Raw genomic sequence first — 14,255 nt, 5'->3', positions numbered from 1 at the left:
ATATGGTGTTTTAAACTCTTTCCACATTCTTGCAATATTCTAAACAATGTTTCTAAACTGTAAATGGTTTAAAAGAGCACAGAATGTCATGATTTCAGCTCTCTGCCTCACCACTTGTAAGCGCTCTTGGCCACGTCCACTTCTCCACTCTGCACGGAGATCAGCTAATCAGCTGCAGGAGGAAGCTTATCCTGCAGTGTGGGCTGCATAGAGGTGCAGGAGATAGTGAGTCCACGATAAACGAACCACGAAGTTGCAAGGAACTACTGTAATACAAATGACTGGGAAAATATTTTACAGTTTGACAGATTTTTTTTAAAGATTTTTACAGTTTTGCATCTAATTTCCATCCATCCATCCATCCATCCATCCATCCATTATCTTTACCTTCTTCTTCCTTTTTGGTTTGCGGGTGTCACTGGTGTCCATGTCCAGCCATCACTGTGGGAGAGGCAGGGGACACCATGGACAGGTCTCAGTCCATTACAGGGACACATGGAGACAAATGAGACAAACAACCATTCACTCTCTCACTCTCACCTAGGGACAATTTAGAGTTACCAGTCAGTCTAACATGCATGTTTTTGATCTGTGGGAGGAAAATGGAGTACCCGGAGAAAACCTACACATGCACAGAGGGAACATGCAAACTCCACCCAGAAAGGCCCCTGACCAGGATTTGATCCGGCAACCTTTTCTCTAAGAACTCTACCAACTGGTATCAATTGGTCTTCTGATCTCAGCTCCACCCATTTCACATGAACATCATTGAGCCAGATAAGTTTTTTAAACTTGTATATGTTAAACCTGCTTCATTGTTTAGTCTTGTGACCTCTTTGGTATTCTGAATATTTTTTTTTATTTAGGGCTCTGCATCCCATCAGACAGAGCTCCAACTTCAGTTTTACTCTCAGACCATTAGACATTGTTGCTGCATGCTGTGTGAGATTCGTGTGATGAAGGGTTACATATTAGCTTTAGGCTTCTTTTTATTGCCTAAAGCTTTTCAAGCCTTAACCAGAGCCCTGTCTGGTTATAAAGCACATAAACTCTCCTTTGGTTGGATTCAGGTTTATGGTCTGTCTGACCATTACAAATATTTCTCATATAATGGGTCTGAGGTCCATTTTAAAACTTACTTAAAGGTCTTAAAGAGCATAAAAGCATGGAAAAATGTCAAGTATGTTTAACATTTACCAATTGCAAATTATAAAATATTTATTGGTGTTTCATTTAACTTCTCACTTAGTGTCGTATAACACATGATTTGTCTCCTCAGCTGTAAATTATCAAGCACTGGATACTCTGAAAGCACTTTTCCATCTGTTTAAAGGTGGAATGTAGCAGCTTCCCGGTCATGCTGCCATTCTGGACAATCTGAAAAGGAAATCCACATTTTACTTTTATTTTCACAGAATTTAATGGGCCATGATTCAGTGCTCAGTGGTTTTACAGTACCTACAGTACTTGTCTCTTGTTGTCTATGAGTATTTTATACAACTGTAGCATACGTTTTCACGTGTATCCAGGCTGATGATGCTGCATCATCTACTGCTGCTAGCACAAAGTAGCATCTCCAAACAAAAACGCTCCAGTTTGACCTGTGGTTGCTCAGTTTTTGGCTGAAGTACTTTCCTTTCTACGTGACATCCCACGCTGAACGTCACTGGCATGCCTCAAATGTCAGGAAGTATGTGAAAAGGAAAATGAATGGAAAAACTGGTTACAGAGGGCTTGAATTCATCTGTTAGCCAGCTGGGGTCTTCAGGTCTGTGCCTGTGATTCTTTTAGCAGCAAAACAGACGTTTTCCTGCTGTTTCTCACCCACAGAAGTTAAGTTCACTCAGAGAGAAACTGAGCATCCACCACAGTTGTCTAGACTCTTTACCTAACAGCTACAATGGATAATAGGATAAAGTCTGATTTCCCTTTTTGTCCCAGGCCTTATTTTTAAGCTGCAGGTTGGTATGTGTCAGATATTCCATGTCTTTATGTTTTGCCTCAGAGTGTGACCCAAAGTAAAGAAAGGCCCGTCATATTGAGTAAATATGTTCACTTTGGCTTTGAATTCTCTAGTTACCCACTTCCCCAAATCTGGAAAAGCTTCACAGAAGATTAGCTTTCATGTAGCTGTCTTCAGTGGGCTGCAGTGGAATGAGGTGGGGGCTGGTTTATGGTTTTCTGAGGCCAAGGACTGGAGCTTTTTCTTACTTATGCAAAAAGAAAAGGGCAGTTCAGGCAATGTGTTGAATACTCATCATTTGTTCAGAAAATCCTGATAGGAAAAGAAAAAGAATAGTGCATTGTTTTTTGTCTCGAGTCATGCTGTAGGAAGTAAAGGGGGTGTGAAGAGGAAAAAATAAAGGGAGTGGAAAGAAAATTCCTGCTGGTAATGCTTCATTTTCAGTGACGAGAACTGAAGTTGTGTTTTCTTACCGCTTTGAAAAAGTCTTAGAAGAAACGCACACCTAACACGCCCCTCAAACATCAAACTTGCTTTCCTAATTGAACAATAATATGTGGCTTATGTGTGCTTAGACAGAGGTGGAGCGATGGATTATGGGCTGAATAATTTAAGACTCACCTTCTGTCTCAAACTCACAATTATTTCTGTTTCTTTTATTCTTTTTTTTTTCTTTACAGATGATTCTGTCTCTTCCCACTGCTCTGTTGCTAATTTAATTTAATTCATGATTTTTTCCATTACTGTTTTACTTTTAATCAGGTTGTCTGCTCAGGCTGCAGCAGGAATATGAATATTGACCTACGTTGCCAGACCTTGTGCTTTTGCAGAAGTTTCTACTTGTTCTGCTTTTTTGGTTCAGTCAGTTGCTTGGCTGACAGCATTGCAACTTTAGTGTGGTATTTGTAAATTAAATAACAGTGCAAATTGAGCAGTAAGATCAAAGGCCAGAAGTACAACTCTGGTTTTAAAGGCATCGGCGGAGGGGCCGTGCCAAAGACCCCATCTTAGCACCAACATAACTGGTTTGTTCCACTTTGGAGTAAGCTGTTTGGGGGAAGAATCAGTTTTGTGTTGTGTGTTTCCTTGACTGATGAAGCCTTCCGGATGGAAGGAGAAACATTTCAGCAAAAAAATAAAACTGTCCAGATGACCTGACTGAAAATTGTTGGTCTGGTTTTAAAGGTTGGAGTTGCTCCCTTGGTTTTATAAAGTGTCGTCTCTTTCCACAGAAAACCATTAGCTTATGAAATACCTTGCAGCGAAGGAAGAAAGTTGAAACCAACAGTTTGATTGCTTTAATATTGTCCTGTCAGTCCTTTTCTACAACTTGTGGTTAGACCACATCATGTCATAGAAATCACCCTGTCTCCTTCTGAATCCTCTGTATGTCTGTGTGCACTTTACAGGATACAGCATTCACCACGTACGACAAACACACTCATTTATTCTGGTCACATTACGGTGTCTGTCAGCTGGCTGACAAAGAAAAACTAATACACATTCCAAATAAATTGATCCTGATATCAAAGCCTTGACTGGCATGATGTGTTTATCCTGGAGTCTGTAATTATTTTATGTCTCTTTGTTTATCCTCTTACTGACAGTTCTTCTTTCAGTTTTTCTCTCTTCAGGGGTCACCACAGTGAGTTATCCTCCTCCATCTCACTCTGTCCTCACTCCATCCACCTCCATGTCCTCTCCAACTGCATCCATACATCTCCTCTTTGTCTTTTTCCTGGCAGCTGCATTTCTAATTTCCTACCAATATACCCACTGTCTAAAGCTAAAATGTTGATTGTTATAAATTATGATTCTACTGCTTGTTATAAGTATTTGCCATAATAAATAAAAATAAGGTAAATCAAGACATAAAAGACTGAGCTCTAAGAGCCACAGTGTCATCAAAGGTCATCAACTGGCTTTAATTTCCATCAGTGGTCATTTAACTTAGCTTTAGTTTAAGACCAAGTATCTATTTAAACACAGTAAACTGAGTCACATGATAGCAACGAGTTCTGACTAGGCTGTTCTCACATGAACCAATCAATGAAGAGTTTCATAAAACTTGATTCTTTATCATGTGACTTGGATTTTTTATTTTATTTTATTTGTTTTAATTTATTTATGTATTTTAAGAGCACACTAATGGAAATTTAACTTATCAATGGGATATATTTGGAGGAATGCTCGTCTAAACCTCAGTTTAAAAGTCATAGTTCTCCACATGGGGTTGTTCAGTTAAATAAAACTTTAGCCTTTACTGTCAAATGAAGAATGTAAACATGTTCCTGCTTGATGCCACACTGGAATGAAATGTCAGGTCACAGCACAACTTCACTCTTATCATATATCCAACTTTGTATGTACAGTATCCTTGTAATAATTAAATGTGTACCACCACTAAACCAGTGACTCTTGCTAGGTCTAATAGATCCAATTAGTCAGGAGGTGGTCAAGTTTATTTATAAAGCAGTTTAAAAAAAAACATCTGTCAGCCCCAGGTTTTGTATTTTTAAAAGGTGCTCCTTTTGAACTTCTTTTAAAAAAAAACCAAAGAGCTCCTCCACAAGGGCCTTCTCGCTGAATAAAACTGTTTTCTTTTGCTGCCTGAAGCAGACTGTATCTTGGATATGTTTCTGCTTTTGCATACCAATGAGGTTTACATTGACCAGGAGGTCCCACGCAGGGGGCAGATGAAGCAGACCCTTGATTTGCTGACTTATCTCTCAGACACCGAGCTGCTCGATTTCACTCCAGCATCTGTCTTCAGAAATGCTTTGTATTTAAAGAGGTTGAAACCAAGTGGACGATGAGGTGTGACCCCCCCACTGTTTCACTTCAAACCTAAGCAAGACTGTGGCCTTGACCTCTTCAACAGTGTTCTGAACCTACCAGGTGATGTTACTATTGGTAAGAGGAAAGCACGATGTCTAAACAGACAAAGGCCAACATGTTTGACATGGTAACATTTCTGAGCCAATTGAATTTTAATACGATTCTTGATCAATCCAAATCATGTGTCAGTTCCATCATTTCAGTGTCTTTATTCCAGCAAGACTAGCCTAACAGCCAACAGCTCTCCACTGCAGTCACTGGAGTTGCTGTTGGTGCTTTGAGAAAAAAGAACACGCAGGTAGATGATGTTCATTTATGATGGCGATACTTGTGACAGAATCCCACCTACTTTGGTGTGAGAAAAGTACCAAAACCCAACGTGTGTCGTTGATAGCAGGAACAAGACAAACAATATTTGCTTGTGTTCGGAGGCTTGGCTACACTTGGATATTTTATAAATGTATATTTTTGTCTTCATTATAGAGACTAAACGTTTTCATTATTCTAATATTGGTAGATTCTTGATACAAGCAGCTGAAAAGAGCTTCATATACATCAGGGGTGCCCAACCTTTTTTGAACCAAGAGCTACTTTTGAAGTCGGCAATTTGCCGAGAGCTACTCGTCCAGTCTCATTATCAACAAACATAATTTTTCATCAATCCCTACTCCTCACTTCTTTAAAGTAAATAAAACAGAACGTGATGTGTCTATAGGAGACAACTTTTTATGCAAGCTGTATAAAATAAATGTGTCTCTACCTTAGTGGGACTTCTGACACTGAGAGGAGGAGGCCAGGGTCTCATAAGCTGGGCAGTATGAGGTGGTTGCGAGGCACAGGCAGGTCTCCAGATGATCATCATTCATTGTGGATCTGTTTTTGGACTTGATGATTTTCATGTGTGAAAAAGCAGACTCACACAGGTAGGTAGATCCAAAAAGTGCTGTTAAGTTCAAAGCACATCTTCGGATGTTAGGATACTTTTCTTCTGACAGCAGACTCCAGAACTCTCCATCCACGCCAGGTGATGCTCTGGATTTGATCCCAATGTCATTTTGCAGACTCAACACCTCATTTTCAACACCAGAGCTGTGCAGCTGAAACACGGACACCAACTTGGACACAATGTCATCCACATCAACATTTCCAAAAGCATAACACATGTAGCTGGTAACAGGCTCGATGGAGGAAAAGTCAGTAAATCGTCTCTCAAATTCTGCTGAGATGCTCTGAACCTGCTTAGAATAGTGTGCACTGTCCAGTTGTGGGACCTCTTTCCCTTGGCGCTGTAGCTCTGCCTCCATGTGTGGGAAGTTTCGCAGGTCCCTGCGTTGCAGCCGACTTGTGAGCAGTTGCAGCCTGCTTTTGAAGGTGCTCACAGAACAGATCATGTGGATTATGTTTTTGTCCTTTCCCTGAAGCTCCAAATTCAGTTCATTGAGCAGGCTGGTGAGGTCTGTGAGGAAGGCTAAATCCAAAAGCCACTGGGTGTCCTCTAGTTTTGAATGTTCACCATGATCTGACAGCTTCAGAAAATCCCTGATCTCAGGCAACAGCTCACTGAATCTGTCCAGAAATGTACCTCTGCTTAGCCACCTGACGTCCATGTGCAGCAGCAGGTCTGTGTGGTCTGCTCCTGCCTCCTCCAAGTGAGCCCGGAACAACCTCCTCTGCAGACTCCTGGCCCTTATAGAGCACACAGTTTTCATGGCAACATCCATCACTTCCTTCATGTTTAAAATCTTCCCACACAGGGCCTGTTGGTGGATGATGCAGTGATAGTGCAAAATGTCTGGGAAAGCATCATTCTGCTTGCAGAGTGCAACAAATCCACTGGTGTGACCAGTCATTGCTGGAGCGCCATCAGTTGTTATAGAAATTAGTTTAAAGAGGGGCAAGTTGCTTTTATTAACAAACTCCATAAACACATTAAAAATATCTTCTCCTCTTGTGTGTCCCTTCAAAGGCAAGATGGTGAGCAGCTCCTCTTTTGCACTCATGTCTGCAAAGGCCATTCTGATAAAAACACACAGCTGGGCTACATCCACCATGTCTGTCGACTCATCAAACTGAAGAGAAACACTCACATTGTTCCACGTCCTTTTTTAGCTGCTCCTCCACATCCACAGCCATTCCCTCACATCGCCGTGTCACTGTTTGTCTGGACAACTGCACGTCTTTAATAGCAGCTACGATCTCACTTTTATTTTTAAAATCATGAAAAAGCGCATCTGCAGCCTCAATAAACGCTTCTTTCATAACTTGTCCATCGCTGAAAGACTTCTTATGTTGAGCCAGGATGCGGCTAACACGGTAGGAAGCTATCGTAGCAGCTTTACCTTTTGTGCTGGGCCGAGTGAAGACTGACTGCTGGGCTGCAAGCTTGTTTTTTAGCTCCAGCACTTTCTGAGTCCGTAAAGAACTTTTAAGAGGGAAATCTGTCTCAAACCGTTTGTGCATCGTCTTGAAATGCCGCTCCAAGTTACACTTTTTGGGTAAGGCAACGCTCGAATTACAGATGAGGCAAATGGACTTCGAATTAGAATAAACAAAAAAATACTCCTCCTCCCACTCTGTGTGAAAATAATAAGTTTTCGTTTGCTTGTTCGCTAGTTTTCCATCCATGTTTTCTGCGCACCGACATTAACTACTGAGCCTAAAGTCTCGTGAGAGCACTGTGTCACCACACCCAAAACTCGCGAGACTATGTCTGTGAGAATACAAGTCAAGGCTTCGCTTCGCGGGCGACTGGGAACCAGCTCGCAGGCGACTGGTTGGGCACACCTGATATACATGGTGGCTGGACAAAGTCTTAGAGATCCTGTGAGGAGCTCAGTGTGAAGCTGCTGCTCCTCAAAAGAAGTCAGCCGAGGTGGTTCAGACATGATGCCTGAGAAGAGAAGGATGTTTGAGTTTCGCTCCTGGACTTGTTACAATTACAACTTGACCTGGAATTAACTAAATGGATTAATTGTTTGACCAAAAATGCTAAAATACCCATACCAGTTTCCTCACAGTTATTGATCATTTCAGCACACAGTTCCACGATGACAGGATCAGTCTGAAACAAGACGTATGTAGAAATATTCTTTAAAAAAAACTGCTCTTGCTTTTGTGGCTTCTAGGACACAGTCATAATGAGCATATTAAAAACATGCTGCTACATCATTGTGTCTGAAAAGCTGCATATTATTTGGGAATCATTAAGAACTCATGCTTGATTAAGAAGCAAAATTATGTACAAAGTATTTTGGTCACACAAAAATTGACACTGTGCCTTTTTGAACTACAGTATTTCACCCCTCCCCCTCCTTTAAAGAATTAAACCTTTTTCAAAATCCCATAATGGTGTTTTGTTTTTTCCCACATTTGTCCATCCATCCATTATCTTTACCCGCTTCTTCTTTTTTGGATCGTGGAGGTCACTGGTGCCCATGTCCAGCAATGACTGTGTGAGGGGTGGGGACACCCTGGACAGGTCTCAGTCCATCACAGGGACACATAGAGACAAACGAGACAAACAACCATTCACTCTCTCATTCTCATTCTCAGAGACAATTTAGAGTTACCAATCAGCCTAACATGCAAGCGTTAAAGATATTTGATGCCATTTAAATGTTTTAGACCGTGGAACAACTGTCAAAAAAAGTGAGCAGTGAAAGACGGATTTCAAGTACGTTGTAACTACAGCTTTCCTTTTCTGCAATTAAATGAGCTCAGTCAAGATGACATGACTGAAGCTTTTTTTAAACCTCAGACAATGAAAAAGTGACGGTAACAAAACAGAAAGTGCCCTCTTCATTAGGTTGATAATTAGTGTTACATCGATCAGTGCCACAGAACAAGATGTTGACATAATTTAGTTCTATTAGTTCTAATTAGGCAAATATTGAAAATTAAAAAAATAATCCTATTTCAGAAGACACTAATCATACAGCGCGTCTGTCCTTTCAAGTTAAGAGCCTTATTAGTTTGAGAAATCTGGAATTGCATGACTGTGACCTTTATCGCTTATTTCACACTCTTCAGTGATTTGTGTTCATTTTGTCAGTTGAACTTTATGTGGCTGGTTCACTTGGAGCACACAGCACAGCAAGGATTAAGGCTACGAGGTGAAGAATGGTCACTGTGGGTGTTTTTAGTGGGTACAGGTCGGTGATTAGAGGCTGCTTTTCAGGTCATCAGGTTGTTTTCCTTGCACTCCAGTTTCTCTCCACACTTTTACAAGAAGGGCCAGACATGGTGGCTTGAGGCTTTATAGCCTTGTGTTGTTTCTTGTGTTCACTTAATCGGCAGTAGTCAATCGCAAACATACATGTCAACTGACAGTATCAATACAAACAGGTAAAAGTTTGTCAGTTGTCAACCCAGTCCTTAATTTATTTTTGAAGTAGTTTTACAGGGAAAACTCACAGCTATGTGAGGAAGTTGTTTGCATCCTTTTCACACTGCACAACTTGATCCATCTTGGTCTCCCACCAGCCACCTGCTCTTAGATCTTTGACTTTCTCACATCCACAAACAGAGAATTGAACTTGGCCCTGACCTATCCTCTTTCATCAAACAGCATGAATTGTCCCACATGGCTGTGTGTTGAGCCCACTGCTGTATTCCCAGTACACTAACAACTGTGCAACAATTCTGAAGAGCACCTGCAACTGCTGACCTTTTTATTGAGCTGCCATTGAGAGCAGTCTCACTCATGGACTCTCAGTGAAGTACACTGGGTTCTCGGCTTCAAATAAAAAAGCCTTACAGTTTGTCCTCAAGACCACAAAATATATCATTGGTTGCCCCCTGCCTTCCCTGGATGACGTCACCAGTTTACGCTTTTGTTGCAGTCACAAGCATCACAATGGACTCCATGCACATGCACACCATTTGTTTGAGCTGTTGCTATCAGACAGAAGATATGGATCCAAGAAAACACAAAATCCTGATTCAGAAACAGTTTTCCCCACAGAAAATTGTAGTATTAAAAAATTCAAACTAGCCCAACAGTGCACTGCCCTGCTCTTGGCCTAACAGCTTGTCCCATGCTCCTTTAGATTTATCTGTTTGCATTTTACAATGTTTTTGTTTATTTATTTAAATCAAGAAATAATTATTTACCTAAACTAATAGGAAAATATAGCCAAGCTTAAGATGTTTTGGGATCATATAGCTTTAACAACATCAATACAGTAATTTAAAAACCAAAGCAATGGTATAACTTAATAACTTGAGGACACGGAGTGCCTCAGAAAGTGCGAAACCATTGTCATCACATACAAATGAATTCCAATGTTTTCTAAATGTTAAGCTTTGTAAAGCATAATTAATGCAGATCATGATTAAGTTCTTTTTATGTTTGAGCCAAAAGTTTTCAGATCATCTACACCTTCAGTATTGCTGCTGGTAATGGGCAATTGTCCAAACTGTTTTATCTTTGGAAACCTTTGATGCAAAAAAGATCCCGATCTTAACAAATAGAGCTAATACCGGTAATAATAAGTTAATTAATAATAAAAACAGCATGGATCCCCACATCACATCTTCAGATGAGTTCCTCCTTGGTTTAACTGCTGTCCTCCTAAAGTTTTGCGGGTTCCCTTCAGGTCGGAGGTCAGAAGGTCGGCAGCTGCTCTAAACATACAGAGTGGCAGAGAGCAAAACGAGGGGAGGAACAAAACTGAGAGGTGAAGCCAAAATGTTTTTGGTAACCTTCAAGTAGACAGATTAGGAATTACTGCCAGTTTGCCTGTCTCATTTGATCCATCACTGAAGTTGTTTCCTGACATTCATTTTGTGGGGTCAACCTGTCTGTTCCCTCCACAGCTCCTGATCTGCTGTAGCAGCTCGGCCCTTTGTCTTTTGATAAACTAGCTTCTTTGTGTCACCTACTACAACCTCTGCAGCTGCAGACACATTTACAGCACATTAATCTATCCATGTTCTTTTCACCAAGCACTCAACTGAATTGTAGAAATGTCTCACTACATCATTCAAGTAAAGAAAGCTATAAATGCCAGATGTCTTAGAGAAAGTAATTCTGTTTTTAGAGAGTATTCAACTACAGCTACAGAAAATCTTTATAAAACCTGCTTAACAAACCTAAAACTAAACTGAACAGTTCACTGTAAAATCTAATGATTGGGCAACTCCTTAGTAGTTGACAAACTTCACAAAATGCAAAGCACTACTGCCAGCATCAGTAAGAGTTTCCACTTGTTTCTAAGCTTTGTTGCACAGTGATGCACCAAACAGAAACGTGTTTAGGAGTTTTCCGAAGAGGAAGCCTCTGCTTTGTGTCTAAAGGGGGAAAAAAGTTCCAGTCATCTCCACAATGGACCTTCAGTACTGGCTAATCAGTTAGAGGAGAAATGCAGTTTACCTAGAAGAGTAAACATGCCGAGCCCTGGAGTATATACTAGAGCCACAGTTGTTGTGTGACCTCCTCTGCTCTTTAACAGGAGCCATGTGGCCGTGACATTGACTGATCAGCTGTGCTGTTTGCACACACACACACACGCACACACACACACTGTAGTTCATATTTCCAAATAAATGCTTTGTAGGAAGTTCAATCGTTCTGCATTAATTGGAATAAAGCGACATGTTCTCTTTAAAGTCTGAGCCTTAGCATCCGGTAACTGTCGTCTTCAGGCTGCGTTTGTGTCGTTTCCTTTCTATTTGAGATTTTTAGGATGGAAACCTTTCCACTGGGGGTTACTGGTGGTAAATGGAAAGTTACCTAGCTTTTTTATGTGACACTTTTACGTTTTCCTTTTCTTCACACCGTGTCTTCTTCAAATGTTCAACAATGTCTTAAATCCTGTGACTGACATTTATTTCACATTTATTTCTACCAGTGGTGCCCTGACAAAGATGCTTGTTTTAAAAGCTTCATAAAAGTGTTGTTTTCACTATCACTGGCACGTGGAGGGGTATTCCCCTAAATATGAGTAAATTTAAACATTTGATAGGAATATCCCGGCAGCTGGACCACACACAGGAAGAAAATCTCTCAATCCTGTGATGAAGAAATGAACACTGATGGCAGTCAGAACAGAAAAGAAAGATGGGCGGGGGGGGGGGGGGGGGGTTCTGAAGGATGTGGTACTAATAAAGATTAATATTTGGGCAGCTTAAAGGCTTCAAAGGAAAGGTCCTTAGAGACTTTGAGCTCTGGGATCAACTAAGTCCCAGCCAGGTGATATCAGCATTTGATATTTGGTCAGAAGAAAAAGGCTTGAAAGAACTTGAACTATAAAGATGGTTTTATGTTGAAAACCCACATTAAACTTTTTTTTAAAAACAAAGTGTTGGTGTGCTGTTGTGTTGCCATGAATATTATGGTGACGTTCACAACACATTCAAACCAGAAGAGTAAGAAGTAGAGACCATGGCCTGTAATTTGTCAAATATTTATTTAAAAATGTGTATTTCAGGGGACTCTTCATCACTATTCATGACCGAGGCCACATCGCTTCAATCCTCCAAAACTGGCCAGAAAAAGACATCAAGGTAAACCATATTATTTATTATTTTGACTTTTTCAGAGCTACATTAGTTTGTGAGTATAGTACAAACTAAACATGTTGGAGGCTGCCAGAATCTACATTAGACTTGAATGAAACCTACTGGATCAGAATCTACAGAAGCAGAAACTTCAACAAAGACCAACAAATCAACATTACAAATAAATCTTTACATCTGTAGATAAACAGAGAAGACTCAAAACCAGTAGAAATGAAACTGATCTTTTGGTTAAGAAAACGTATGCAGATGATGATTAACAAAAGACTAACAGTCCTTGAAGGGCTGCATGACACAACAACGATTACAGTATAATCATACATCAAACTGTAGCTCAACATCTGTACAAGAATCTGAATTGTAGCCATTTATATAAATTAATTTCAATTTTGTACATAAGTTAACTAAATGAAAGAAAGGTTTCCTAAATGTCACAAAAAAAATCAATGCATACAGTGGGGAAAATTAGTGTTTGATACACTGCCGATTTTGTCTGTTTTCCCACCTACAAAGAAAGGAGTGGTCTGTAATTTTTATCGTTGGTACACTTAACTGTGACAAATAGAATTTAAGAAAAAAATCCAGAAAATCACATTGTATTTTTAAATAAATCATTTGCATTTTGTTGCATGAAATAAGTATTTGATCACCTACCAACCAACCAGCAAGAATTCTGGCTCTCACTGTTAGTTTTCCCTTCAAGAAGCCCTCCTATTCTCATTACCTGTATTAATTGCACCCATTTGAAATAGTTACCTGTATAAACAACACCTGTCCACACTCGGTTGATCACACTCCAACCTCTCCACCATGGCCAAGACCAAAGAGCTGTCTAAGGACACCAGGGACCACCTTGTAGACCTGCACAAGGCTGGGATGGGTTACAGGACAAGAGGCAAGCAGCTCAGTGAGAAGGCAACAACTCTTGGTGCAGTTATTAGAAAATAGAAAAAACACACAATGACTCAACCTTCCTTGTCTGGGGCTCCATGCAAGAGCTCACCTCCTGGGGTAAGGGTGGTTCTGAGAAAGGTCGGGAATCAGCCCAGAATTACATGTGAGAACCTGGTCAATGACCTGAAGAGAGCTGGGACCACAGTCTCAAAGAGGACCATTAGTAACACACTATACACTGTCATGGTTTAAGATCCTGCAGGATACGCAATGTCCCTCTGCTCACTCCAGAACATGTCCAGGCCCGTTTTGAAGTTTGCCAGTAACAATCTGGATGATCCAGAGGAGGCATGGGATAAGGTCATATGGTCAGATGAGACCAAAATAAAGGTTTTTAGTATCAACTCCACTCGCCTTGTTTGGAGGAAAAAGGAGGATAAGTACAACCCCAAGAACACCGTCCCAACTGTGAAGCATGGGGGTGGAAACATCTCACTTTGAGGGTGCTTTTCTGCAAGGAGGACAGGACGACTGCACCGTATTGAAGGGAGGATGGATGGGGTCATGTATCAAGAGATTTTGTCCAACCACCTACTTCCCTCAGTAAGAACATTGAAGATGGGTTGTGGCTGGGTCTTCCAGCATGAGAATGACCCAAAACACAGTCAGGGTAACTAAGGATTGAATCCATAAGAAGCATTTCAAGGTCCTGGAGTGGCCTAGCCAGTCTCTAGACCTGAACCCAATAGAAAATTTTAGGAGGTTAGCTGAAACTCAATGTTGCCCAGTGACAACCCCAAAAACTGAAAGATCTGGAGAAGATGTGTGTGGAGGAGTGGGCCAAAATCTCTGCTGCAGTGGGTCCAAACTTGATCAAGAACTATGTCTGACCTCTGTAACTGCAAACATCCATCCATCCAAATATTCAGTTCTATTTTTCTATTATATCAAATACTTATTTCATGCAATAAAATACAAATAAATTGTTTAAAAATCCTAAAATGTGATTTTTTTTTTTTAACATTTCTTTAGATTCTGTCTC

General features: G+C 40.6%; 1 protein-coding gene across 1 annotated transcript in view; it reads left to right on the top strand.

Annotated features, from left to right (window-relative positions):
- Positions 1-14,255, top strand: part of me1 (malic enzyme 1, NADP(+)-dependent, cytosolic) — a 136,103-nt gene that overhangs the window by 78,738 nt on the left and 43,110 nt on the right. Inside the window, exon 4 of the mRNA XM_037677157.1 lies at positions 12,232-12,307. Within this exon, the coding sequence (XP_037533085.1) occupies positions 12,232-12,307 (76 nt within the window). The remainder of the gene's footprint in view (positions 1-12,231; positions 12,308-14,255) is intronic.

Source organism: Nematolebias whitei, chromosome 5 (genome assembly GCF_014905685.2).
Source record: "Nematolebias whitei isolate Nwh7 chromosome 5, NemWhi1, whole genome shotgun sequence".
In the NCBI taxonomy this organism is placed as follows: domain Eukaryota; kingdom Metazoa; phylum Chordata; class Actinopteri; order Cyprinodontiformes; family Rivulidae; genus Nematolebias; species Nematolebias whitei.
This window is presented reverse-complemented; position numbering and strand designations above follow the sequence as displayed.